Source organism: Kwoniella europaea, chromosome 3 (genome assembly GCF_036810445.1).
Source record: "Kwoniella europaea PYCC6329 chromosome 3, complete sequence".
Taxonomy (NCBI): domain Eukaryota; kingdom Fungi; phylum Basidiomycota; class Tremellomycetes; order Tremellales; family Cryptococcaceae; genus Kwoniella; species Kwoniella europaea.
Window position 1 is genome coordinate 1,296,550 of NC_089489.1, and position 27,826 is coordinate 1,324,375.

The 27,826-nt window shown below is 48.5% G+C and overlaps 8 protein-coding genes across 8 annotated transcripts; 3 read left to right on the forward strand and 5 right to left on the reverse strand.

Annotated features, from left to right (window-relative positions):
* Positions 1-2,944: 2,944 nt before the first annotated feature.
* On the reverse strand, positions 2,945-3,685 carry V865_008340 (uncharacterized protein; the record flags this gene model as incomplete). Its single annotated transcript, XM_066232076.1, has 1 exon — positions 2,945-3,685. One exon carries the CDS (start codon positions 3,683-3,685, stop codon positions 2,945-2,947), a length of 741 nt encoding a protein of 246 aa, XP_066088173.1.
* Positions 3,686-4,029: 344 nt separating this feature from the next.
* Positions 4,030-6,183, reverse strand: V865_008341 (uncharacterized protein; the record flags this gene model as incomplete). The annotated part of the gene is made up of 7 exons (XM_066232077.1): positions 4,030-4,229; positions 4,297-4,485; positions 4,571-5,247; positions 5,319-5,548; positions 5,620-5,729; positions 5,824-5,960; positions 6,089-6,183. The coding sequence occupies 7 exons, from the start codon at positions 6,181-6,183 to the stop codon at positions 4,030-4,032; spliced, it is 1,638 nt and encodes a 545-aa protein (XP_066088174.1).
* Positions 6,184-6,550: 367 nt separating this feature from the next.
* V865_008342 (uncharacterized protein) lies at positions 6,551-8,412 on the forward strand (the record flags this gene model as incomplete). The annotated part of the gene is made up of 4 exons (XM_066232078.1): positions 6,551-7,272; positions 7,345-7,499; positions 7,567-8,269; positions 8,346-8,412. The coding sequence occupies 4 exons, from the start codon at positions 6,551-6,553 to the stop codon at positions 8,410-8,412; spliced, it is 1,647 nt and encodes a 548-aa protein (XP_066088175.1).
* A 512-nt stretch (positions 8,413-8,924) lies between these two features.
* V865_008343 (agmatinase) lies at positions 8,925-10,907 on the reverse strand (the record flags this gene model as incomplete). The annotated part of the gene is made up of 8 exons (XM_066232079.1): positions 8,925-9,009; positions 9,088-9,390; positions 9,472-9,530; positions 9,642-9,756; positions 9,857-10,037; positions 10,161-10,350; positions 10,421-10,479; positions 10,598-10,907. 8 exons carry the CDS (start codon positions 10,905-10,907, stop codon positions 8,925-8,927), a joined length of 1,302 nt encoding a protein of 433 aa, XP_066088176.1.
* Positions 10,908-11,958: 1,051 nt separating this feature from the next.
* Positions 11,959-15,406, reverse strand: V865_008344 (uncharacterized protein; the record flags this gene model as incomplete). Its single annotated transcript, XM_066232080.1, has 14 exons — positions 11,959-11,993; positions 12,095-12,282; positions 12,354-12,407; positions 12,469-12,548; positions 12,632-12,828; positions 12,900-12,982; positions 13,041-13,114; positions 13,178-13,668; positions 13,748-13,933; positions 13,999-14,278; positions 14,369-14,607; positions 14,665-14,791; positions 14,860-15,065; positions 15,127-15,406. 14 exons carry the CDS (start codon positions 15,404-15,406, stop codon positions 11,959-11,961), a joined length of 2,520 nt encoding a protein of 839 aa, XP_066088177.1.
* A 623-nt stretch (positions 15,407-16,029) lies between these two features.
* On the forward strand, positions 16,030-19,501 carry V865_008345 (OPT family small oligopeptide transporter; the record flags this gene model as incomplete). Its single annotated transcript, XM_066232081.1, has 17 exons — positions 16,030-16,274; positions 16,343-16,448; positions 16,516-16,639; positions 16,700-16,813; positions 16,874-17,261; positions 17,331-17,377; positions 17,432-17,530; positions 17,594-17,722; positions 17,787-17,951; positions 18,022-18,214; positions 18,293-18,371; positions 18,439-18,533; positions 18,640-18,717; positions 18,783-19,000; positions 19,080-19,140; positions 19,231-19,266; positions 19,354-19,501. The coding sequence occupies 17 exons, from the start codon at positions 16,030-16,032 to the stop codon at positions 19,499-19,501; spliced, it is 2,325 nt and encodes a 774-aa protein (XP_066088178.1).
* A 1,438-nt stretch (positions 19,502-20,939) lies between these two features.
* On the forward strand, positions 20,940-23,166 carry V865_008346 (uncharacterized protein; the record flags this gene model as incomplete). Its single annotated transcript, XM_066232082.1, has 8 exons — positions 20,940-21,008; positions 21,104-21,362; positions 21,461-21,480; positions 21,580-21,846; positions 21,960-22,131; positions 22,223-22,622; positions 22,733-22,849; positions 22,998-23,166. 8 exons carry the CDS (start codon positions 20,940-20,942, stop codon positions 23,164-23,166), a joined length of 1,473 nt encoding a protein of 490 aa, XP_066088179.1.
* Positions 23,167-23,568: 402 nt separating this feature from the next.
* Positions 23,569-26,872, reverse strand: V865_008347 (uncharacterized protein; the record flags this gene model as incomplete). The annotated part of the gene is made up of 11 exons (XM_066232083.1): positions 23,569-23,646; positions 23,775-23,890; positions 23,978-24,119; positions 24,260-24,463; positions 24,614-24,686; positions 24,774-25,548; positions 25,631-25,652; positions 25,813-26,277; positions 26,427-26,478; positions 26,569-26,599; positions 26,737-26,872. The coding sequence occupies 11 exons, from the start codon at positions 26,870-26,872 to the stop codon at positions 23,569-23,571; spliced, it is 2,094 nt and encodes a 697-aa protein (XP_066088180.1).
* Between the last annotated feature and the right edge of the window lie 954 nt (positions 26,873-27,826).

Below are 27,826 nucleotides of genomic sequence, written 5' to 3' on the forward strand. Positions count from 1 at the left end.
CTCCGAGCTCCTAATGGCTAATTGACCCCTGGGAAGATCGAAGCCTCAAGATCTCATGTTATACAACAGGCGAACGCAAGAACAGAAAATGTTTCTTTCTCTCGATGACGTGCATTGAATGGTCCTCACTGAGCTATGGATAGGCAAAGCTGTGGCCGATGACGTGTTCTGAGCGTCCTTTCATCCAAAGGCCTGCATATTCCCATCGCTTCTTTCTGATCACTCTCATGCACAAGTCTCAGCTAATTGAAGCCGATGTATACGGTACAACTTGTGAAGAATGCTATAGGAGTGCACGTACAATCTGCCTCAGTGACAAGATGACGTTCTTATCTGTTGAAGAGTCTGTTTTCGACCTTCTAATTCGATCGTACCTATAATGTAGCTTGTTCTAATGAATACATATCATCAAGGGGTCACATTTCGAATTCTCGTAGAAGACCCGATGAAATCTTAGGTTGATGGACTGAGATCAGCTATATCGAGTAAGCATTCATACAGTCGAGAAGGTTTGCTAAAGGTTATGACCATATTGAACTATTCTGATAGACGGAAGGATGGACAGTCATCATTCGGGTAAACATCCTTTCAAAGAAGGCTAAGGCTACCATGCCAGATCGTACTCTCCATCAGTTACAAGGTATAAATAACCCTCTAAATAGAGACGAAATGTCTATTTTCCCCCCAGCAACAATCATATCAGATACATATTAGAATCACACTCACGACATACAGTAAGATGTCTTCTCAACAACAACAATCCACCACTGGATCCACTGGATCCACTAATACTGGTACTTCGGAATTTGACCTATTGATGGCTGATAGCTGACGGCTCGATCCTATCGATGGCTCTGTGGCCCATACGGCTAGTAACTATGGGATCGGACGTACTAACCCATTTGTCACTACCTCCGAGACTCTCACCGCCAGATCTACTTCTGGTATTCTGAGCGATTCCCAATCTAAACAACACCCTATTGCCAAAGAGCAAGAGAAGAAATAGGTTTGTCGCCCACCACATCAAATCCCAGTTGTGGTCCCAAGTGGTCTGGATGGGGGAATCTGATGTAATCTGGGGATAAGCATTTGATGATGATGTAGGCGAGGGGATATATACGCATCTTATCATGTTGTCCATGTCATAGTCCGAGATGCAATTTCAAGTAGTGCGATGTCTATTCGACGAAGGATTTTGATATCTAGCAGGGGAAAACCGAGTCCTTCGCACTCTGTTCACAATCTGTCATTGTCATAGCATTGCGAATTCATCTCTCCACTGTGGTATACAGTTGATTCACCACTTACAGTACTGAGTGCTCTTCACATGCAACGGCAGTGAACTTCTAAGCACATTGTAGCCACATAGAAAATTTCAAGTTGACCGCCGCCTGCCATAATCAGACAGAAGCCAAGCTTGCAGCCCGGAACTTCGAATACGGAGCTCGATCAGGAAATCCAGTCCGAAAGAATGAAATACGGGAAAACCTTGTTCCAGCTGAGAAGGATCGGTGATATGTTAGGCGGTGCTCTTAATCATCGATTTGAATATCGAGAGTGCATTACAGAAAGGACGGAGACACACGGTCTCGCAGGAAACCCATGACATAACTCGTTACATTGATGCATCTGCTTTCCAAGCACATTATCCTTCACTCTGGCACAGGGTTCAATTTTTCATATAATCAAATGGCAAACGATGGACGACATAGTACTTATGGCATTCCTCTCCTAGTCGTTCACTTCTCCAAATCCTGTTCTCTCGTTTCGCTGTTTTGTGGATCCTCTTTCCCAAACACGCCCAGCCCTCTTAGCGCAACGACCGCCACGAACACTCCGAACCAGACCAATCTTGCATGAAAGGCTTTCAGTAAAATCTTCGAATGTTCGAGATACACATGCTTGATCACTTGTTTCCATCTTTGGTGTGACCTCGGCTAGCCCAGTAGTTTGGGATGCAGGTGACAAACTTTTCAGCGTCTCTTCCGCAATTGAATCGATAAAGTTTGTGGTTAGCGCAATCATAAATCTTTTAAGCCGATGCAGACTTTCTTCCTTAAAATCACGTTTGAAATTCTCTTGAATCATCTGATCAATAGTTCCAATCTCTCGTTCAGAAAACTTCGATATAGGAACATAGAACATAACTGTCCTCATCAGGAAAAATATATGACTTTTCATGATTGTAAGAATCCGGCACGGTGAACTGCCGCTTTGATGGGGCATGATTAGTTAATATACCTCTTCCGGTGAACCGTGTGACAGGACCCTGCTTGTCTGTTCCCCATATTATTCGGAGAGAAATCGAAAAGTCTGGATGATCACTATGAGAGTTAGTAGAGCCGTTGCTGATGTTGTCGTTTGACCGAGACATCACATCCTGCAAAGGTTGCTGAGATTCTTGAAGCTTGATCTGGCGGAGTGGCGGTTGCTGCTTGAGACATCTTATCAATCAATCGTTTCACTTGGGTATCGAATGTTGATAAAGAGGTCGTCGATCTTCAAATCAAGCCTGTCTATATACTCTTTATATATGTCGATGTATCGGTACTACCTCTCATAACGAAGCAAGAAGAAGCATCGTCGACCTTCCAAAGAATTCTGGTCTTCTGGTTCAGGGAGGAGGTGAAACGTCCATTTGGATGACATCAAAGCAATGCAGATCACGTATGGCGCAGATCCTTACAAGAGATACTCGAAGTTCAAGATTTACCTTTGGTGTTTCGGATACAAAGCCTCATACAATGAGAGTAGCTTTTATTGAAAGTTTCGTACGAAACGATTGTGGCACCAAAATACTGTACGATGCGAACTGTACTGTCTGCATAGACAGGACACCAGTCGTATGTGACTACATATCATACTGACCAGAATTGTAAGTAATCTGCCATGACAATCTAGTAGAGCAGCTAACCATTCCAGAAGGCTAAAAGTCTCCGCCCCACTATCCCACCGGACCCCAGCCCATTTCCAGATCGTTCCAAATCTGTTTCCCTGGGCTTACCTGACCTCGATCGGAAGGAACCCTTGGGTCGAGATTTATTTCTCTTCTTTCTAGCCCATCATCTGCATCTGTAGTGGTGTGTCCATTCTCGCCGAACGATGCAAATGGATTGAAGGTATCTCGAGGTCTATCTTGGTCAGTCCTCAAATGATCTTCCGAAACTACCAGAAACTCGTGATGGATTGTATCATCCTCAACAGAACAATCGCGTGTGCGCTTCATCTGAATATCTCTAGTCTTCTGAGCTAGGTTGTGTCTTAGATATCCATAAGTATCTACATTGATAGGGAACATAAGTTTCATCTCTCCCTTACATTCTTCCATAGTGTCTTGTCGATCAAATGTTGTTTTGCCACGTTTCGAGATCGTCTCACCAATTTCAGTATCGGTGCAATCCAAATGATCGAATGAAGTTTCAGTTTTCTGCTCCAGGATAGTACCGTCTTGAGAAAGTTTGTAAACCTGTTTTATATGTTGTGACCATCTAACATTGAGGTTCTCGCTCCCTTCTCGATATTGTAATTGTGACTGTTCATTCAGCCAGTCTGTAACTTTATTTCTTCTAGGATCGTTGGAATCCCTAAACCTCATTCTTCTACAATGATCCCACGATGTCGGTACGCCCGAGTCCAAGTAGACCTGGTCCTCATCAGGTTCATATGGTCTCTTCCTACTTGTCATCCTTGGTTCTAGTGAGTCAGCTATGGTCTGAATCAATACGCAATTGAGGACAAAGCAATATTATAGCTAGTCATGAATATAGAAAAATCAGTACAACGCCAGACGCATACTTTACAGTAAGAATCGGAGTAAGAGACAGGAAAAGTAATGAAGAAACCTTCCCTTCATGCCATGCCTTCTTTTGATCATGAAATCTATAACATACATGACATGGGTTATACAACATCATCGTCCATCTACCCGTATATCCATTCAGCCGTATTTCGAAGCATAATTATACAATCGCATATTGGTATTGGTGAAAACGTAAGTATACCAATTTGTGAATGATCATGTTCATATGTTCAAAAAGAAGGTATCCATTCACCTTCCAACCTCCTCCATTTCCTATCCAGCTCATCAATCCCATCTTGGTATTCTAAACTATCGCTATCTTGTACTCTACTCATCAATCTATTTCTATAGAAATTCAAGAATTGAGGAGAGATATCTAGTGATTCGTCAAGTATCTGTCGAGTAAAGAGCGGTAATGGTAAATGGTTTTCTGAACAAAATATGCACAACAGCCTGGTTAACACAATTGTTATGTTTCGGGGGTGATACAAACTAACCTGAGCTACCAAATACACCTCCGACTTCACTTATTAACGCTTCCAATCCCAATAAACACCATCCAGCGATTAGAGTGATGAATATCAAGGAATATCCACCGACGACACATAGAAGGGAGCATGGTAAGGCAGCAAGGTAGATATTGAGAAGATGCGATAGATGTAATGTTAGAGGTAAAGGGGGTGGATCTATTTGGAGATAGCCACATGAATCAGTCAATACTCGATTCAAACCCTGCAATACGATCCGAAATAAAGATTCCGATAAACTTACTTGATGACAATCTCTCAGCTTCACCTAAATTCTCACTGAGCGCTTTGACAATATTCAATCCTCTTTCTCTCTTTGAATCATTCCATCCTCCTCTCTCTCCTTCAATGGTAGACAATCCAATTATATACGATTCAATCAATTTTAAAATAGAAAGTGGTAAATTTGGTGGATTGGGCGAATGTAAATTAGATCTAGTCTTCTTGGGTTTCTCTTGTTCTTTCTGTCCCCTTTTCTCATTTGAAGATATTGAAGCGGTATCGGTGTTATTAGGTATATTCAATTGATTTAATTGCTGTTTCAATTCCAAATCTAATGCTTCATCCCCAATGGTTGATCCAGATAAAGCAACGGCCTCGGCTAATTTCGTAACAGCTTCTTCAGCTCTATATCTCAGATTTGATAATTCCCATTCATCCTCCCCCGATCCCGAGGATCCATCCACAGTAGGACGAGGGCCTGTACCTCTCCTTCTCAACCCTGGTCTTGAAGGATCATCATTCGACTTCGAGTCGGAATTGGTTGATGGTAGTTCAGATAAAGATAAGGATGATGGACCAGCGTGAGATTCTGCAAATCTTACTCTGGCATCTGTCCTTTTCAATGAAGAGAGATATGCCTGAGGTAATAGGTCGCATAGTGGAGGCTGAGGTAGGGGTCTCGTACCGTGCAGATGATGCCTGTAAGGAGAACCGTTCTTTCGCATTAGCTACCAAGTGCCTTAGTCACGAATAGATGAAGGTAGGCATACTGTAAAGCAAATGCGAATCCAACTAGTAATCCAGCTAGCTCATCGACTCGTTCGGCTATTGCATCTTTCCTCGCTTCTGCTTTAGATCTATCCTGGAGCTCAGAAGATAGATCGTTGGGCTTAGGGTTGTCCGAAGGCTGACTCTGATCTTCGGCTCCGCCTAGATCAACAGGCGAAGATTGGAGTGAAGTATCGTCTGTCGATGATGAGCTGGACAAAGGGACGGACAGCTGAGTATGGCTTCGGGTGTTAGCCTGTATGGGAAAATGAAATTTGCAGGAAGTGTAGTGGAATCACTTACCATCCTCATTCCATCTCTGATCGTTATCCTGACGGCAGCCCATACTTGTCTACCTTCATCCCATTTTGTAATTGCTGATGAAAACCGATAGGATACCAGTAAGCCGGTGACTGATCGGGATGAAAACCTTCATATTAGCTGAACAGCAAGAGTGCGTTGTATTTGGATGTGAGATATGTTTCTGCGATTTGCGACAGAACTCACCCATGCTCAATACTCCTACTATACTAGCACCTCCTTTTCCTAAGCTCTCTTTGTTCACCCATCCTCTATCTGCAGCGTATATTATAATGTATGCATAGATGGCTAGAAAGGGAAGTTGTCTGGGTGGTAGTCGAGAACTACATTGGATGGCAGATCAGCATTAGGTGCTAGAACCACGTCTCGATCGTCAATAGCAGGATGCCAATATGTCAAGAGGAAAAAGATGATTCATTTGAAAGGTGCTCGTAATGATAGCTCAACTCACAACGCATATGTTAAGAGGTCCAACCTGGTCTTCAATTTTGAAGGAGGTGATTTTGATTTGGGATGATATCGTGTGGGTATCCTACGCCTTGACATAGTGAGTACAGGTTCAGGTTGATTTTATGATCTATAGTCTACCGAGAGAGAAAGAAAGGATGAAAGGGCCGTGCTCTCGTTGTCTACCTCATGTCTATATGTATCTATGTATCCATGTATCTATGTATCTATGTACGCTTGCAGTGTGTTATGCTGATACTGATACCACACGATGTTGATCATCCATCATCCCATCATCCATCTCCATCGATCATCTTGAGCAAGAGATGCGGAGTTGACCGTGGTCTGTGCGTGTGGATGACGCGTATAATCTTCCTGCACGTCATCCATCGATATTTTCTCCCTCCCCTACCCTGCAGTGTTTTATCATTGTCATCACACCCAAGCAAGATGATATGATCCAAAAATGACTTCACACCCATCACCAATCCCTCCCAAATCAGAGCAAATCCTACCACCTGGAGATGTTCCAACTTCCAATCCACTGAGTACGGCGAGATCCCTCGTCCTCCTTCAACTCCTGTCTCGACTCCTGACTTTCACTCTCAATCAGGTATTACTCAGATTAGCTTCACCAGCAGTATTCGGTACAGCCGCCATTCAATTCGACCTGATATGCTCTACAGTCCTATTCCTATCGCGAGAGGGTGTTCGAAATGCACTCTTACGGACAAAATCAAATCCATCCGGTGATGATGCAGCAAAAGATGAAAGACAAGTCAAAGCTTTATCGACGATACCTTTCCAGCTGGGCTTACTCATTTCACTGATAGTAGGATCGATATATATCTACAGCTCTGATTTAACTACAACATCCCAACCGAATTTTTACCCTTCTTTGGGGATGTACATCCTTGGTTCGTTAATGGAACTTTCTATAGAACCTGTATACATAGCGATTCATAGATCAAACCCGCCAAGATTGGGTGTGAGACTTAGAGCAGAAGGAGGTATGGCGATTCTCAGATCGGTCGTAACTGTTACCAGTCTATTGGGACTAGGAGACAAGAATGCTCTGCTGTCATTTGCTTTGGGTCAAGTGGCCGGGGCAGGTTGGTTGGTAGTGATTTATCTGAAGGAGGTTAAGTGGGATGTGAGGAGTCTGTTTTGGTCGAACAAAGTAGAAGAGTAAGCTTTTTCTCCTATCTTTGGGTCTACCACACTGGTCCAGATTAGCTTATATGATGTGGCGATCAATAGAGAAGATCGATTCAACCCGCACACGGTGTCTCTGGCACTTGCAAATACCGGACAAAGCTTTGTCAAGCACTTGCTTACAGAAGCTGATAGGATAGCAGTAGCTAGGATATGCCCTTTAGATGGTCAAGGAGGTTATGCGGTAGCTATGAACTATGGTGAGCGAACAGCTTGCATTTCTCTGATTGTCCTGGCATGTGCCCGGTGCTGATCAACACCCCGCAGGTTCGTTAATCGCTCGAATCATCTTTCAACCGCTCGAGGAATCCCTCTTACTGCACTACTCCTCTTCTTCACCAACTTCATCTCATACCATATCTCTCTACACCTTCACCATCAGACTATCGCTCTACCTCACAACCATAATCTTATCATTCATCCAACCTTTGTATCCCTCCTTAGCGGTCATCCTCTTACCTAGACAATATCAATCTACTAGCGCACCATCGATCTTACATCTTTACCTGATCAGTTATATCCCCCTAATGAGTCTCAATGGAATCACAGAGACGTTCGTCACTTCTTCTGCTACTCCCAAACAAATTAGAGAACAATCAAAATGGATGATAGCCAGTTCGTTAGTGTTCGCCTTGACCTTGTTTGGGATGACCAGCAAGAATGCCAGTACCATCTTCAACAAGTGGAGTTGGAACGTTGAACCGACAAGAGAAGAATCATTAATCCTGGCATCATGTTCAGCTATGTTAGTCAGAATAGTGTTCTCACTCTTACATGCTAAAACGACATTCTTGTCCAAATTCAGAGTAAAGGATGTACTACCTGATCTCAGAATTATCATATGGAACTTTTTGGTATGGCTTTTGTTGGATAAGTTGGCGAAGACTGGTAGATGGGAAGTGAATTGGAAAGGATGGATTGCATTGATTGGTACAGGAGGTGTATTGGGTCTGATCACTTTGGTTTTTATGTGAGTTTGAATCCACCCTACGCTCTATCGATACAGTATTGCTGGATTCACAAATGCTGATATATCCTCTATCCAGATTTTTGGTCGAAAGAGGTAGATTGCATGATCTCAGGAGTAGTAGCAAAGGTAAAAAGGTAGAGTAGAATACGAATGACTCCTCGAAAAATACGCTGTACTCATACATGCACATCACATTATACCATATCATCACGAGCTAAACGCGAGATCGATGGGCCGTTCTGCCTCTATGTGCCGGGTCGAGCAAGAAGGGCGATTTTGAGCATGATTTGGTGATCCGAGGCAGAGCTTTTTCTGCTCCAACCGCTGCGCCCCGCTCTGTAGTATAAAGGTGATCTCTCGAGTGGAGTGGACTTTATCAGTTGGTGAATTTGACGGATGGAAATGGACATTTCTCCTCTTACGAGCTGCGAGTCTCCTTTGAGGGACCGAATATTTGGGATACAATGGATACAAAAGCTCTGATACAGAAAAATGGGTGGGACATAGTCACACATACATATATTTTGATAGTCCTTATAAGCTTCATACGATTCTTTCTAGTAGGCAAATGCAGTAACCAAATAAATACGAATCCTCCACTTCTCAATTACCGTTCCTCAGGTATTCTATGGTTCAGTGCTCTAGTGGCCTGACTCTAGGTCTTGACAACGGGAGTGAGCGCCATCATGCTGAGCAGCTCGAATACCAGGCCGGCTGCAGCGATCTGCGTGATCTCGGCTCTACGAGGCGCAATGACATTTCCGTCAGCCATTATTTCCAACCTCCAAAGACCTGCTTGACTCTATCTATATACTCACGTCGTATCATAGGCAGGGGCGACTTCTACAACATCAGCACCGACAATCTTGAGATCCTTAAGTCCATGCAAGATCTTGATCATCTCCCTACTGGTCCAACCTCCGATCTCTGGAGTTCCTGTCGCAGGTGCGAAAGCAGGGTCGAGGGTATCGATGTCGATGGTCAGATAAACGGGGCTGTCGCCCACTCGGTCCTTGATGCGCTTGATCACGCCCTTCCATCCGATATCTTCGATCTCGTCAGCGAGGACGGTGGCGAAGTTGGTCTCGAGGTCAGAGGGGATGTCGCAGTTGGATCGGATACTGCAGAGAGTGACAGTAGCATATTTTCAGCTAGGAAAAATAAGATTGAGACCATGATTTATATCAAACCGGCTGACTCACCCAGCATGAATGTTGGTCTCGCTCATCAGTCCCTCCTTCCAAGCGAAGTAGAAATAGTCCTATTAGTTCAGTTGACATCGCCCGTTTAGCTTTCCCATTATCTTTGTAACGGAGAGGGTTCAGGCTGGGAAGAATTTTTGGAAGCAGGGCAAGGCGGGGAAGCAACTCACGCCGTGGGTCAGGGTGCCTTTGTCGGGATGTCGCGAGTCACAGTGACTGTCAAAGTGGATGACCGAAACAGGTCCGTAGACTTCGTTCAGCGCTCGCAGAGCAGGGAGCACGATACTGCATCCATCGAAGACGTCACATATCATACAGCTTGATTAGCTGGCATCCCCTTTGCTGAGCGATCAATTGTCTAGTTCAAATCGTGAATCCCACTCACGTATGGTCACCGCCGAGCATCATCACTCTGGGATGGTGATCGCCATCAAGGGCCAAGCTCTCTTCACCGTTTTTGAAAGAGGTCGAGATCGGACGGTTGATGAGGCTCCTGTAGTCATCTTCCAGGGTGGCCAAAGCGAGATCGTTGGAGTAGAATGTCATTCTCGAGTCACCACAATCAACTGTTTATACGCGTAATTACAAAGCCAAGTAAGCACTTAAGTCAGCAATTGCACTATTTCATAGCAGTAGAACCATGCTGGAATAAGAATTTGACGGCGTGATGGTGATCGTGAGTAACCTACCGATCTCGAGCTCTTGGAATGCATCGTTTCCGAGTAGACGATTCGCGCCCCCAAGCCGTTGAGCACCGCCCCTGATACCACCCGGACCGAATCGAGCGCCGGGTCTCCAGGAAGTCGCGGTGTCGAAGGGAGCGCCCAAGATGGCGATATCGTATAGGGTCGTGTTATCCGCCGTCATGCATCGGACAGGCTGAATAGCGATAAAAGTCTTTAGCTTTCAATCTCCGCCGTAAGCGAATCTGAAGTGAGGTCTTGCTCACCTTGGTGTGGCCGAATGTCTTGAGACCCCAGTAGGCATCCCAAGTGTTATAAGGGGGAACTGATGGCCGCGGACGATACTCCCACAGTCAGCAACCTATGCAGCTAGTCCAACAACCGAGCCATGTATCATATCTACGTCCGGCCAGAATCACAGCACTTTGAGCAGAGCTACTCACATGGCGCTTTCTCATTGGGGTCCCTCGCCCCAGCCTCCGCCCTCATAGCGTAGAAAGCCGCATTCTCGGCATCTTCGTACCCATACTTTGGAGCCTGTAGGGCTGAAACCTCTTTGTCGGCCTTCTGTGCTGCCTTGGCCTTGTATTCGGGAGAAGGGTGTCGAGGCTCCGAGCTGCCGGAGAGGTATTCCTTGTAGGTGTGTCGGACTCGATCTCGATCGGGGAACACCGCTTGAGCAGCGGGGGCTGGGACGGCGGCTTGAATGAGGGACGGAAGAAGCGCGAAGAGGATGGTGAGGTTCAGCAGCATGGTGAGCGAAAGGTTTGCGATGAATTTGTTCAAGTTTCACTTCACAAGTTGAGCTGTACTCGAGCAAAGACGATGGCACCGCTCGACTGACTGATTGATGAACACAACAGAGATCACGGTGTTGATATACGCTTGCACTACAATGCCGGTGACCGCTGGCCGGATCACTGAGTTACGCGCACACCCAGAGCATACTTTGATGTCTTACTACTCGGACTGTACCGATACGACCACCCTCACAGCCGCAGCCGCTGACAAGGATTTAGGCCTAATCCGAGACGGATCCTCTGAATAGATAAGGCTTAATTTCCCTGAGTTGACCCTCTTATCTCTGTCGCGAAGCAGCACATGGTGCAATCAGGCCTAGGGATGCGCTTGCGGCTACGATCAAATCCGTGAGTTACTCTAATTGTTCGCGCATGCACATGTATTGCCTTTCGTTCGGTGATCTGCGGCTGCTTAGTAGTCCCGTACCTTTGTCGTTCATCGTCCGATCTAGTCGCCGTGCGGATGTGTCTTCGCGAAGTTCATGCATGTTACGTACCACACTGACAAATGTTGCCGAAAGCGCATGCGCAACGCACTGTACTATGATGATTTATTGTACAACTGTCCATCATTCCATTATCCGGACCAAGAGTATAAAATATGCTAAGCTTCGGAGCTGATTGGTGCTTTGTAAGGCTGACGCATCCGATGGCCTGTAGGAAGAAGGTTTTTGGTGCCAATCTGCAGAGAGGCACGCATGAGTCCTGTCGTTGGTCACACAACCGCATCCACTAGAGTAGCATCTGCGTGTACTGTATCACTTGCACTGCACTTGTATCGAAGGCAGCTGTAGGCATATACGTCGAACTCCTCCAAGCATCCTTTTGATTCATTACAATTCATTCAGCTAGCTACAATCTCAACATTCTATGTATAACAAAGTGCGTTTTTGACATGACGAGCAGCAGGCCATGGTCGTTTTAAGCTAAATTAGAAAGGCAGAGAGCCCCAAAGCCCCGTATATCATGAAAGCCTGCTTCAACGGTTGAGGCAGCACAGCATGTTAGATCTGCGCATGTAGGCCGTGCCAAGATTCGGCTACGGATAATCACAGATGATTTTGAGTCAGCTTTGCTCGCTTCATACAAACTCGTAGGAGCGAGAGGAAGAGGAAAACCAGAAACGCGCGATGTACGTACCGATTCTTCGCTGCTCCATGATCTCGGCAGGAGTGGCGGGCGAACCATCCTCCTCAAATTGCAAGAGCCCGGTGTATGAGAAGTCAGGTAGCTTGGGGGGCACGCAGTACGAAGGTTTCACGCCGTTCTCATCGACTTTCCAGGGTTTACCAGGCTCAGGCGCGTTAAGTATGATGGCGTTGAGTGCACTGTGTCGGGTCTGGTCAGCCGCAACCGTCCCAGAGGACGATGTTCAGAGAATGAGGAAAATGAAACTCACTCCATCGAGACGTCGTAGTCGTGAAAGTTGTACGGGGTAAGCAGCACAGAGGACCTGATGAAGGTGGTCAGTGAGCGTCGATGGCTTCGGCACACTGGTGGAGCTATGGACTCACGTCGCCACGTTTGTCAGGGTCTGAGGCGAATCCTCAGCTCTAGGCAGGTGATGCGTGCCGAGGTTAAGCCATACCACAAGCTATAGTATAGTCAAGGCTCCAATGTCAGCCCAGGCTCATGCTGAATTTAGTCTTACTTGTAGGCCTGAAAGATGTGACATACGTCTTCCTGCTCGAGCGACTCGCCGTCGAAGAACTTGTAGAAGTCAACGGTCGGCTTGCCCGGCAAGTGGATGTTCCACATGGACGACGAATAAGGCTCGTTATCGTGACGTCTCGTCACTGCCAGAGAGTGCTTAGCCCAGTTGACATTGTTTTCGGTCCGCTTGCAATCGAGGTTCGTAAGATGAATGGTACTGGCTGTATACATTGAGCAATCAACCTCAGTAGCGCGTGAGGAGAAACGTTCGTTTGAGCATCAATTCACATACCTCCCGGGTGTATGGCATAACCTCTGGCGTTTCCCCAAGAGTTGTGTTCCTCCTCATTGGTGACAATGTACATTCCCTCCATGCTGCAAAAAGGGTTGGTCAGCTTAACTTCGGGATCCAGTGAGCGCACGCAAAACTCACTTCTTGGCGTATTCAAGTTTGCTATCGTTCTCACTCTTGATCATCTTTCGTACCACCCGTTGCTGCTTGAAAGTCTGGTGAGGAAGAACAGTCAGTGTCGAGCTCTTTGTAGTGGCCGGCGAACAACTTCTGCTCACCTCTCCCCAGTCCTCGTCGACCCAAGGTGCAGTGGTCTCTTCCATCTCAAGCATGGTAGACATGAGCGAGTTTCGAGTTCCAGCGATATCGAAGTCCACCTTGTAGTTGATCACATGATCATGTAACGATCCCATCGAGGTGTCCCTAATTTGATGGCCGTACGGGGCCTGGCTGGAGTCCCAAACTCCTCCTTGCAGATATCCCGATGCAGAGACACGCAGCTCCAGGGTGCCGTCCAGCTGAAGTGTCAAATCGAACAGGTAGTCGTAATTTCCAACAGTACTGATCGACCTGACTGTCAGCTCGTAGCCCTTGATGGCACCCATCTCGTCCTTTAGCCAGCCGGTGTGTCGACTGAGGGGTTTGGTGGAATCTTTCTCAAAGATGCAGATGGCGTTTAGACGAGTTGAAGAACCGGTGGCCGTGTGTACAGTTGCAGGAAGGTAGACAGCTTCGGCAGGACAGTCGTAGCCGACCATAAGCTCCTTGACTAGAGTAGGTGGTACCCCATCAGCATTCGACTCTTGCAAGTCTCATCAACATTGAAGTGATCAAGTGACTGGACTTACCAGATGCGCCCATGCCGAAGGCCCTATCAAGGAACACAGTGGTCGCCTGGTGAGGATCTGTGCCAGAGTACTGAGCCATGGCTTCCTGGGGTGAAATCTCGTAGATAATCCTTTCCCCCTTGAAGTTGAGGTCCCAGAAATTCAAACCCATGTCCCTCTCGAATCCCAGGTAGAGAGACCAGTCCACTGAAAGCAGGTCAGTCTCGGTTTACAGCAATCCACAGTCTGTTTCCACACCGAGATTTACTCACTCCAAGTGAGGTACTGCTCCTCTTGATCGACTCTGAAACGGAGACCATCAAAGCTGACGCTTCTCGGTCCGGCACGATCATCGAGGTCTCTCCTGCCGCCCTTGTTCTTACGCGTTCGAGTTGCCCATTCAGAGGTATCATCCAGCACCGGCTTCTTAGACTTTTTGAGCTTGCCTTCAGACCAAGCTTGTCGGAATTCGGCTTCGGAAGCGAACACTTGGCCGTTGTAGACCAATTTTAAGAGCTTCCATTGAGAGGGATCGGTTCCGCTCAGATCGAACTAAGGAAAACGGATCATGATCATCAGCCCAGATGCTCAGTCAACTTTTAGTGGGGGTTGATCCGACATGCTTCGCATGAGAACACTCACGTAAGCGTAAAGATCGACAGGGAAGAGGTAATGTCCCGGGACATTCAGCTTGAGCCCCACCCAAGCTTTCCTCCAAGAGCCATCGTAGCTCATAGGTGCTGTCGCAGAGCCGATCAATGTATCGTTGGCATGCCCCTTGGAGATGCCCCCAAAGAGGTCCATAGTGATGTCGCTCATCGGGCCGAAGGTGGAGCCCAAAAGTAGACCCATCGTAGTCGAGTTGGGGTTGAAGCCATGAGCTAGACCAGTGTTTTAGCATGATGGCACCTTTTTCAGTACAGAAAGGCACTACTCACCATTGTATGGAATCTCTGGTCGATGATAGATCTCAGTCAACGGCCGCATCGAAGTTTTGCTGGACAACGGCAAAGGTCCGATCAAGTAGTCCACGATCTGTTCGGTATTCCCATGATGGACTACGGCCTGCCCAATGTTTCCAAATCAGCGACCACGATCAAGCTCTACTGACGGACAAGTAGATCCCGACGTACATGGGCATATTTGGGCGGCGCTTCGGCCGAGCCATTGAGGTAAGCTAGTGCAGCAGCTTTTGGCGGAACATACGCCTCGATCAAGAAGATTGCATTGTCGTTGTCGGCCGCGATGGCTGATTTTGTAAGGTTCAGACCTCTCTCTGGCTGCCATAGCCAATCACGGATATCGGTCGCCTCCTTGATCGAAAGGTTCTTCCAGATATCTGCGAGGCTATCAGCTGCTATACTTATGAAGAAGACCTATGTTGCAAAGCTGATGCGCACTTTTCCTTGGGGCTTGAATGGACAGAAGATCGCTGGTTTCGCAAAGGGACACCGGTTGGCGACCTTCGCTACCAAAGCTCTGGACGAGCTCACCCTCGATGAGGTTAGTGGGGCCGAAGATCCAATTGGCAGTGGGCACTAGAAGCACTCCACAGAGTAAAGCAAGAATCGTTTTCGTTTCAAAGTACTTCTTCTTGGCCATGGTTGCAGTAACCTCCTCCTCATGAATCTCATCTTCCACCTCCTTCGACAATGGTTGGTATCGATGGTCCTGTGGCATGATCGACGTGCTGGCGAGTTGGGATGTACCTTATACCATATCAGTGTATTGCACCAAGATGCACAAGCGTTCATATACCTCAGGTAAGCGAGAACCAAAGGAGGTGTGAACCAGGTCCGAGTCGGGTTGACGTGACGTGCGGTCCTAAGCGCATTCCGTCTAACACATGGTGAGAGCGGCAATGTAACCCAATTGAAGCTAGCCGCAAGCGCTTCGATGTTGGCTGGAATCTTTAAGCTTTATACATTGGTGCAAGCGCAAACCCTTGAGCTTATGCTAACTTCCGGCTGACGGAAATTGCCGGAGCGGATTTGGCCGCCAGGGCTTCAGGGCCGCAGCTTATCTTTCAGCAAAGAACAAATCAACTGCTCATGGTCCGACGAATGCGACTGCTTTAGTGTCCGGACGCCAATTTCTCTTATCTGGATTTTTGACATGAACCGCTCGACCGGCGCTGCAGCTGAGAGTGAACTTCATGACGCATATTGATCGACCAATTGGACAGAGATAAGGATCACGAAGAGGTGAAGTCGATAAAAGGCCGCTCGGGTACCCCGAAAGTAACGTGATTCCTCTCATGCCCCACCACGAAACATTGTCAATACACCACAAGGGTACTCACAATGCCATCATCATCGAAAGAGATCGACCGCGACCCTCTTGGGGAAGATTCAAGCGAGGCCATTCACCAGCTACCCAGGATTGGGGACTCGGATATTAACGACAACGCCAACAAATTGTCCGAGAAGTACATCGAGCCAACTGTCAGCGTTAACGAAGTCAATGACAAGGGTTACGAACCGAGAATCGAACAGGAAGAGGTGATCGTCGTAGAAAACGCTGACCAGCTGGTCGCGCATGTCGTAGAGTGAGTCGCGTGCAAGACTATGATGGTCAATAGATGCGCAGACAGCAGCTGACTGCTGTGCATTCCAGCCCTCGAGACGATCCCGATCTTCCTGTTTTGACCTTCCGATTCTGGTTCCTTGGTGCCGGTCTTGCGTGCTTTGGTGCTGTCCTTGCTGAGATCTACTATTTCAAAGTAAGCTTTTTATGCGCGGCGTTCGGACCTCTTGCACTTCAGCGCGGCTGATATAAACGTGCAATAGCCTCAAAATGCGTCGGTGTCAGCTCTGTTCCAGCTCATTATTGCATATGTTCTCGGCAATCTTATGGCTGCGGTCATCCCTTCCAAAGGGAAATGGCGATACCTCAACCCCGGCCCTTTCAACAGTACGTGTTCTGTAACTTCTACAGGGTGTAAGAAAGTGTGCTGATGGTGAGCTATCACAGTCAAGGAGCATGCGGCTATCGTCATCTTTTCATCGACTGCCTCGGTCTCGACTGCCGAAGCGGTCACAATCGTGGCAATTCTCAACTTGTATTACAACATCGAGATAAACCCCGGTGGGTCCATTTCATGCAATGGACAATTCAAAACTGCAGGCTGACATTTATTCACTGTAGGTGTCGCTATTATTCAGACCTGGGCTACCCAGTGTATCGGATATGCGGTCTGTGGTGTTCTTCAATCCGCTCTCATCTACCCAACCTACGCTGTATGGCCAGAGACTTTGCCTTACATGTCTCTTCTGCAGTCCATGCACTTCGGAGGCATGTTGAACAAGAAGCGAATGAAGTTCTTCTGGATCGTCTTCATCGCCATCTTCTGCTGGGAGATCGTTCCCTCGTGGATGTTCCCTCTTCTCACTGCTGTCTCGATCATTTGCTTGGCGGACAACGGCCGACACACTGTGGTGCGACAGCTGTTCGGAGCCGGTTCCTCCAACGAGGGTCTTGGTCTCTTCTCCTTCAGTTTCGACTGGATTCTTATCACCCAGGCGTATCCTCTATGGTTAGTGTTTGTAACATCTTACACTGCAGTATACGTTCGATATTGATCTCATGGGATTTGGTACTTTAGGTGGCCGTTCAACTCTCAGTGGAATTCCTGGATTGGTCTGCTGATTTGTGAGTAGTCTTTGGGATTGGCAAACAAATCACCCAATTGACATCTTGCTATAGGTTACGCTTTGATGATGGGAGGCTACTACAGCAATGTTGGTGAAGGCCGCACCAACGGCTTGCCTTTTATGAGTACTTCGATCTTTACCTCCAATGGAAGTGAGTTGAATTCTATTTCCTCCGTGCACGGTGGGAATCGCCAAGCTGATGACTGCTCTTTAGCGTCATACCAACAAAGCAAGATATTGGACTCCAACAATGCCCTCAACATGACCGCGTACCAGGAATATGGTCGACCTTACTACACGTCGACGTATCAGTTGTCGCTTGCCACTCACAACTTGTCTTGTGGTAAGTTGGCTTGAGCCAGGTGTACAGGCGAGATCGAATGCGCTTGCTGATTTGCTGTCACCAGGTGCTGCCGTCATGCACGTCCTCTTGTGGCACTACAAAGACATACTTGCGGGCTGGGCTGGAATCCGACTCGGTAACAAGAACCTGGACGTTAAGGACCCTCACTACGAGAAAATGAAGGCATACAAAGTGGTCCCTCAGTGGGCCTATCTGATCGTGTTTATTGGTGAGTGGCGGACGTCTGTATGCGTTCGAATCATCAGAGCAGTTCTGACGATCGATCTGTAATCTCTCAGTCTCGATGGCCGTGTCAATGGGAACTGCCTACTATGGCGGCCACAACACCATCCCTGCTTGGTCTGTCTTGATCTTCACCCTCTTCGGCTACTTCTTTGCTATTATTCTGGGATTCCTCAAGGCTGTCACCGGTTTCGACACCAGTATCAACGGTATCGTGCAGCTTATTGCCGCCTTCCTGCACCCTGGAAAGTGAGTACAACAGGGCATTTGTACCTTCGGTCGGTAAGCAGTGACGTTGACTGGCTGGTCTTCATATTTTATTTGTAGACCTATCGCGAACATGTACGCATCTCTCTACGGATACTATGCACCCCTTCAAACGCTCTACATGCTCAAAGACCAAAAAGTGAGTCGAACATTGGATCTCGTGCCGCTTGATTACACGCTGACTGATTGTTCGTATCACTCCATAGCTTGGCCAATATGCCAAAGTCCCACCCAGAGTCGTGTTCATCGCTCAATTCTGCGGAACCTTCCTCGGCGCCACCCTCAATTATTGTATCTACAGGTGAGTGCTCAGTAAACCCATTGCACCCAAACACCTAGCGGATCCGTCACAAAAACGATCGTTCCAGTTGTATACTTACTGACTACTATGACCTGAAAATTTTCAGGTCGATCATGTCTGCTCATCGAGAGATCTTGAAAGACCCAGTCGGTAGTCGGATCTGGTCCGGTTGGAATCTGCAGGGGTAAGTCATCAGACGCTATGCCAAGATGAATACCTGAACAAAAGCTGACGGTCGAGGCATATCAGGACCAACTCCAAGGCTATCACCTTCGGTGCTCTCGGAAAGCAGATGTACACTGGCAGTGGACCATATTGGTTCATTCCCGCTTGTTTGGGTATTGGCTTGGTACTTCCGATTCCCTTCTGGCTCATGTACAGGCGATTCCCCAAGCAGAGTATCTGGAGAGATCTCAACACTCCCATCATCACCAACTACATGGGCTGGCTCCCATACTCTGTCAACGGTGAGTGACACCCCGGTTATTCGCCTGCTGGGGCAGCATGAGACCTTAGGCGTGAGGCTGATCGATCTTGCTTCTGTAGGTATGTGGTGGTCTGGTGCCTTGATCGGCTTCATGTCCCAATGGTGGGCAAGGAAGTACCGGTGAGCTTCGGGGCAATCGCTCATCATACGGCAATAGTCGACGCAGGGTTGAGTCCTGTTGCTAACGACCTGACTTGTTCCTGCTTACAGACCTCGATGGTTCGTCAAGTACAACTACTTGCTCAGGTAGGTCATCGCGTAGAGCACACAACCAGCACTTTTCAGTCCTACAGTTTACCGCCCGCTGACAGATCGTTGTCACTACTCCTACAGTGCGAGTCTCGATGGTGGTACTCAGGTCATCTACTTCATCCTCAATTTCGCCATCTTCGGGGCAGCTGGAGCGGCGAAAGACTTCCCATACTGGTGGGGTAATCCCGATCCCTCTAAACTGAGTGTTGACAGGTGTCAAGCTGTCTGACAGGGGCGGCGGCATGTTTGCGCCACTCGTGTGACAGTATTGGTGCTGGGAAGCGTAGCTCCCTCCTATCAAGGAGCGGAGGCGGGAATTGTGGTCCTGATGTGTGAGGGAGGCAGAAGGCTTGTAGCGATGCTTTGATCTTCTTACGTTTAGCGAATGAACGGGGGCTGTGGGAGCTGAATCAGCCCGAGGTGTTTAATTCATGTAGATCTTTTTCATAGATGACGTGTGATCTTTCTCTTTTTGACGAGTGAACGAGGTTGTAATGCAGAGTAGTTTGAATGTGAGCGTTGTAAGCATGTAGCTTGATGGGGGCAACGAATGAATGAGAGTCTGATGTTCAATCGCTTGTTGCGCTTCTGACCTCCAAGGACGCCTTTTCCTCAACCAACTTGATCCCAAAGTGGGCAAAGTGCCGCACTCATCGACATGCTGCCATATTGTGGATTTGACCGGGGGAATGAATATACATGTATACTCTTACTCTCACTGAGCAGGACAGGCGCCTGTGCGCTGCCTCTGTCTGCTCTTCTGAACACGGGACGTTACACGCGATGTGGCTCTCCACAAGGTGCCTATCACCTAATGTGCTTGGATGTGCGCTTGCATACCGTATAGGTCCACCCAACCCTGTTGCTACCAGTGCCATCGACCCGCCCCTCCATCTCATTTTTGCCGTATGACTATTTCTACCACACGGGTTCACTGCTGTTCCCTGGGCGGCAGAGGATTCCCCACAGAGATATTCTTGGGGATTTACCACCCGTATGCACTGACGTATGTGTACGATCTCGACTTGGTCAGGCTGAGTGGAGCAGCTAGGCCAGCGCACCTAATGAAAGTACTATAGGAGAGCAAGCACCTTGCGGGGAAGGAGGCATCGGAGGATCTGCGGTGCTTGTAGTAAAGCAGGAAAAGGAGAAGAGAGAGCTTTCGCGGTGCCACAAGGCTATCCCAACAGTCATTGCTCGAAATGAGATGCGATAAGCCTGGCGGCGCGGTATCAGTATCGCGGCTAAATCATAGGACGCCAGAAGATAGCAAACAGCTCCTAAGTGTTCGAGTTCTGCAGCCTGCGCTTGCGGTTAACTTATCGCGAAGCTCCGGTATCAAGGTATCGTGCCTGGCCGCTGCTTACGGCAAATTCGAGAGAAAAGGCAACCGCCGCTCATCTCCGTCTGTCGTTTCCCCTCTCGTCAAAAGTCCGAAGCCTCAAAAGCGCGACTCAAGTTTTGTAGGACTTCGCTGCTCGACATTATCGAGCGGAATCACATCACTCACATGACTGGCTTGAGTTGCTCACTCGTTGATACAGAACGCAGAAGCTACACACTTAAACGACCGGTCCATAAAGAAGAATCCGCGGGGAACCGAGGCACGAGACGTATAGGACGAAAGGACGAACGGGCGCTGTCGCTGCACAAGTAGAGGTCAAAGGATGACGTTCTCGAAATGGCAGCTGGCAGTCCTGCTGTCAGCGCGGGTAGTAGAGCCCATAGGATACACCGTAAGTACTAGCCTCAAGATGAGACGGTATGATATCTCTGTATTCATGCCGAGAACCTCCTGCCGGAGCCTGAAGAATACTCTTCTTTCACTTAGATCCTGTTCCCGTACGTGAACAAGATGGTAGAAAACCTCATGCCCGACGTACCGAAGTCCAGCGTTGGGAAGTACTCTGGTGCGATCGAAAGCACCTTCGCATTGTCCTCCGTGCTATTCATGTACCAGTGGGGTAAACTATCAGACAGGATAGGGAGGAAGCCTGTCATCTTGGGAGGTCTGTGCGGTGTCGCTGTCACGCATACGCTCTTCGGTATGAGTCAAAGCTTCTGGTGGGCCATGGTAGCTCGATTCCTGAGTGAGTTGACTTCATGTCAATCAAACCTGTCGGGTCAAATATGTGTGCGTGGAAGATTTTCGCTGATCTCGTGGGGTCCGACTCAACCGTCCATCTAGGTGGTGCTTTGTGTGGGAATGTGAGTTCCGTGTTCTTTTTTTTTCTACTCCTGTGTCGATGCACTAAGAGTCGCCAGTCTGACTGAGTCAATGAATCAATCCATCTTGTATTTCGACAGGCTTCCGTCATGCGAGCTGTGCTAGGCGAGATCACTACAAAGGATAACGAAGGCTGGGTGTATCCTCTCTGGACGGTCTGCTGGGACCTCGCATGTGTAGTGGGCCCAGCTATCGGAGCGTTACTTCAGAACCCAGCTACACAGTACCCGGATTCATGGATGGCCAAATCGAGCTTTTTAAGGAAAAATGCGTATTTCTTGCCGAGCGCGTTGATAGGTTCCATGTCTTTGCTGGCTGCTGTACTCGTCCTTTTCTGTCTTGAAGAGGTGAGTCAGTCCATTGCTTCCGCTTCGCAACTTCTGCTCTTCTCTCTGTCACCGTACCTTTTCGTAGCTCTTACAATCATCTCTGCATTAACTGATACTAACATACGCTTCAGACCAACTCGGTTTGCCGCAATGGAGCCGCCGTTAAGGACGCCAAACCGACCGAGGAGACACCGCTCTTGACCGAAGAGCCCATAGATGCTATCGAGGCCCTTCCCCCGGCTCATAGCTTCTTTGAATTGGTGTCGATGAAAGCGATCCAACAGGTCCTCATCTCCATCTTCCGTGAGTCGACTTGTGTCTTGACTCTGCGCATTCAGATCGCAGCTCATCATTTGCAATTCGCTGATTGACCCTGGTAATGCTCGCTGCGCAGTCCTCACTCTTACTGCAATGTCGTTTGACGCAGGTTTCGTTCTCTTCGCCTACTCTTCGGCCACACTGGGCGGGATTGCCCTTTCTCCGGCGAGTATCGCCTCATGCCTATCCGTCAAGGGCGGCATGTCAATTGCGTTCAATCTTCTTCTATTCCCGCAAGCTTTGAAACGCGTGAAGAAGAAGACGCTGTATCGGTCTTTCGCCGCGTGCTGGATAGCCGTCTTCATGTTACCGCCTGTCATGAATGTGCTTGTGCTCCACTCGGAGGACGGCGGCGGAGGCTCCGCAGCCAGTGGAATTGGAGATGGAACATGGGTGGCAGATGGATCGCTTAGGTATTTGTGGTTCATGATGGTCCCGCTGCTGGTGCTATACGTCTTCGGTGACCTTTGCTTCCCGTAAGTGTCCCGGATTCGCTCTTCCAACGATGCAAGATCCAGCTGGGGCCTCACGTGACGCCACATATTTTGAGATCGATATCTCGATGCTTATTAACCTGATCTCGCAGTCTGAATATGCTCGCTCTGAATGCTGCTGCTCCATCCGCTTCGTCTCTCGGAGCGATCAACGGTATATCGCTTATCACCAGTGCTCTGGCACGATCGATGGGACCAGCATTATTCGGGTAAGTCCACTTCGTTTCACTTACACACTGAAAATATCCTCTCTGCGTTTACCCGAACGCCGTCCTTGCCTTTCTAATAACCTTCAACGAAGCCGAGAGCTGATGTGAGAACTCTGTACTCACCCCGTCATCACTTCCAACTCATCAGCCTCTTGTATGGCGTTAGCGCAGAACGACACTTCCCACTCGTATGGCTGGTTTTTGGCGGCATCGCATGTTTGTCTACTGTCCAGAGCTTCAGGGTGAACAGCGACATCAACACCGACAATGGCAAAGGGGTGGAAGCAAACGGGGACGAGGAAACGCTGGAGAGTTGATTGATCTTTCTTGGACATCGCTTGCACATGGAGAAGTCCACATTGCCTGCTTTAGCTACGGCTATAGCTGGGGAGGTGATCTATCTGGACCAAAACCACAAATGATATCTATTGTAAACATGAGATAATACTGGATAGAAAGTGATAGGAAATAGGTTCCTGATCACTCATAGACGTAGACTTAGATGAGAGCATTATTTGACACAGTATGGACGATTCGATGAAGGTGCATCCCTTTTGATGTGATGTCACCACAAACGCCCGGGCTATTTTAGGTACACTGCGCACATATCTCTACACACCCATGTACAATGTGCATAGTTGTCCGGCGATGGACGACCCAGATACATAAGATGATTGCAGAGACTGCATGACGCAAGACTTTACTCGAGTTACTTAAGATCAGATCAACAATAGCCCAGCCTTCATCACCTCGCGCCAAGGCGGATCAACCTGACCCTGATCCCGAAGAGCGTACAGCTGCAAGACCGGTAAATGGGACACATAAGCTTCTGTCTTGCACATTGACGGAGTTGAGCGAATTCCGGGCGCGGGCGCATAACGATTGGTAGTATGCATTGATGTTTGATGAGTAGCTTGACACTCACCTTGTTCAACATCCCAAGGGCTTCCTCAACGTCAAATGCGAATGCCGTGGTCGATCGTAGCTCCATGATCGCTTTCCTGATCCGGTCTCTCCCTTCTTCCTTGAACATCATGGAGCCTGCGAAAATTGGATAGTCAATTGACAGCTTAGGGGGGAAGCAGAAGAAGCAACTGGTGGCGCGATGGTGTCTCCGACAGGACTCACCACTAATGATGGCAGGGAGAAGAAGAGCCACTACAGCCGACCCTGCGCTAGACCGACCAAGATTGCCAATAGCAATCTCCGCGGAGGCTTGTACTTCGGAGTGCGAATGCGGATGGTCGAGCAGGTCCACGTGGATCACAATCTATCAATTGTAGCGTGAACAAAACGCACCAGAACAATACGTAGAACCCGAATGAGGCGCTCTGAAATCAGCCCTTGTCCCTCCTGGTATCAGATACACCAGATCGTCTGTCCTCTCAGGGACAATCAATAGTTACTCACCTTGATCGTGTGGACGAGCACAGTATTCCCCAAGGCCACTCTAGCCGGCCTTCCACTACCGGCATCCTTCTGCAGGTCATTCTCCCACACGGATAGCTCTAGCATAAGATCGTGGACCTTTTCGAGATGTTGTTGAAGATAGGTGGGGTCCAGCGCTGTGGTGAGTAGCTTGCGTTCGTGTACCAGTATGTTGACTCGGTTCAGCTAAGAGGTGAAAACAGGATTCCGGCTTCAGTCAGCACAGTTCCCTCGGTTATTTCCGGTGAACGTATTGGTAACAAGCGTATATGACCTGTTGACACAGAGCAGCATGGCGGCTGAGTGGTGGGAGATAATTTGCTTCTCTTTGCGTACCATCTCAATTACACCCCGATCAACCCCGTAAGAGTTATGTACGGTGTCCTCATCGCTCTCCACAAAGTCAAACCTATGTCCATACAAAGACCGTCCACATCAGCTTCCCTCATAGTGTACCAGTCACCCGACCTGACCCCCTGATCCCGAGTTCACTCACCACCAAGGAGCGAACGCCTCGGTCATCAGTGTCGGCGCAGACCCAGAGGCCAAACACCAGCACACATCCACGATGACCAAGTTCTCCAATAACGTCCTGACCCTCATAATCTCCTCGTTTGATCTGCGCTGGGCCGATTCCAACATCCTCAGGGGTCCACCACGCGCTCCGATAATGGTCAGAGCTGTCGCATAGGCTTCTTGCCACAACGTGCCGCCGTTAAGAGCTTGGGAGATGATAATCGATACGGTGCTTGATAAGAGTAAGATCGATATCTCCTCAAGATCATCGTTGACCTCCTTGCGCTGCACCGCATGGTTGTCCGTAGACATGGTCGGAGTTAAGGACGAAGATCTGCTTCCCGATGCGAGTTTCAAGAGAACACCAGTCTTACACAGCTCAAGAGCCAATCTCGCAAACTGGTTTCCGATAGCTCGGCGGTACTCCCCCTCCCCTTCATGCCTCCTCACACTGTCTTGACTCTGCGAGAACTCGCCCCCCAAGCCGGTTGGCATATGGTCCGATTCCGGTTGATCGATCAAGGCGATATGGCCAGGACGTGGACTGCCCCATCTTCCCACTGGAGGCGATTTCAGATACTTGTGCTGTTGTTGCATGACGATCGAGGATCGGTGTACCGCCGCGACGGACAGCAGCGATAATAGGACAGCGTCGGTCTCGATCGATGTCCCGCGGCGGTTGGTGAGACATTGTGCTAGGTTGAGATACTGGATCGGTTGATTGGCTCGAGGTACGGCGTAAAGGAGGATATTCCCTGTATGATGTGTGATTGGGTTAGAACGAGAACAGCAGTTTGTCTCCCGCGTTCACTGCTGTGTAACGGTCCAGCGGCTCACCGAAACAAAGTAGATGATGCATCTGCGTTACGAGATATGAGTCAGTCAGTTAACTTCAATAACACTTGATGGACGACAGGGATACCACCAGGAGGCTAGTCTGACCTTCCATACTGCTGATGCTGCGCCATCTGAACACCGAGACGTCCGCGCGAAAAGAGGTCTAGGATGTATGTACTCACAAGCTCTCTTTCGTGGTCGTTAGGAAATACAAGTACCAAAGGCTCAGTAGGCACCCTCGCCAGCGTTCCATGTTCTCCTTGTGCCCTAACAAGATCCATAACGTCCTCCTCTTCTAGTCCATTCTTCGATTGCCGAGCAGTGGCCACAGTCTTGACTGTCCTCGTGACCCTGGCGATGTCCGAATCGTAATCAAACGTAAAATCGCTCCCTTGACCGACCATCTGTTCCTCATTTAGCGGGAAATATACATCTTTCCTCGCTCCTTCTCCTTCTTGTCGCTTGCTTGTTGTCGGTCCCGTATGATGTCCCTGATCCTGGCCCTGTTCATATATGCGAGCCGCCTCTTTGCGACGTCGCTTCTTCGATGGCTGCTGACCGTCCTCACGTTGTCGGTCGGTGGTCTCTTCGTCGGGGTTCCGTGATTTCTCGTTGCCGCAGACCCGAAGAAGTATAGGCCATATGCACTACACGAACGAGGACAATCACCCACGTGACTTCGTTAGTTGGGCAACCCAAGGCTCCTCGTCCCCCCTCACGCTGTCCAAATCATTTGACAGCAAGCTCCAGCGCTGACGCTGACACGCCAAATGACCTAGCGGAACGCCTTACTCACCTCTCCCTTGGAATGCCGACATCGCCTACATACGGGTTTCTCCTCGTCGCACCTACGAGAGCAGTGTACATGAGCCGGAAGAACAGGAACAGTGGTTCAGTGTATAAACACCTGGAAGCGATACGATGTGACAATGACTCACTTATGTTTGCCTTTTCTACACCGCAAACATCCTAGAGTGCATGAATGACCCGATTGAACAAGGTAAATCCAGCATGAGGTTAGCCTACGTATCGCGAATATGGGCGTTCCGCCTATTGAGAACTTGCTTCTGGGCAGAGATCGAGTATAGCCAGTTCAGGTAACTTACCAGTCCTACTCCTTTTGAACCGAGGTTTATAAATTTCATCTTGTTTGGCAGCGGTATCAGCACTGGTACCAACCTGTACGGTCGTGATTTCCTCCTCTCCAGGTGAGTCAGATTCAAGCTGATCCGACATCGGCATCGTACTCTTGGTTGAAAACTGACTGTGTGATTATACGAGGTTTATGATAAGTGGGGATGTTTTAGGAGGAGCCTGTCATCGACCAATCGAGTACTATGTGTGGTTCGCGATAAGCAACGAAGGGCGATAAGGTCCGGCGGCCATGCATATGGGGTAGAGAGAGATAAGCAATCCAAATTCGACGCCTCCACTTTTTACGAGCCTGGTTGCCCTGAAATACCAATACGAGCGACTCAGTTCGTAGTTCATAACTCTGAGCAAGAACATGCATAGCATGGGAACAGGTTGATAGTATGAAAGCATGCGCACTGAAATATCGAGCTATGCACAGGTCAATCTCCGTAAGTACTTGTCGTTACTGTGACTATCTTATCGTTGTATTTGCGGGCGGGCCATGAGTCTGCTTCCCGGCCCTAGCCAGCTATTGTATACGCGCCGGACACCACGCACCACGCGCCATTGACTCTGCGGATCAGAGAGAGCCCCGCTTCGATCGATCGAGCCAAATCATAGCAGCTTCCACCTCCTTCTTCCTGCCTTACAGGATACTTGACCTTGGCCCGAAATAGTACGAGTAGAGTACATGCAAAAGGGTATGCGATATGAGTGGGTCCATGCGTAAACCTGATGTATGTGATGATGATGATGGCGATGAGGAGGATGAGAGTGTTGTCGATTGCTGTAGCAATAGCATCCAGTTACATTTCATGATTGTCGTCCAATTCCTGTTCATATCTCGACTCACACAGCATACTCGAGTTTTTCAAGACAAACACGCGCCCTGTGGGGGAACATTACCTATATATTTGACCCTCGTGATACATCATCGCCGGCGATCCAATCAACATTGTCTATCCTCATCTCACACATCCTCCCACGCACGGACAGACCGGGCAGCGGTGCCGATCAGAAGGAACGAGGAAAAGGAAAGGGAAAAGGACTTCTTTGTACGAG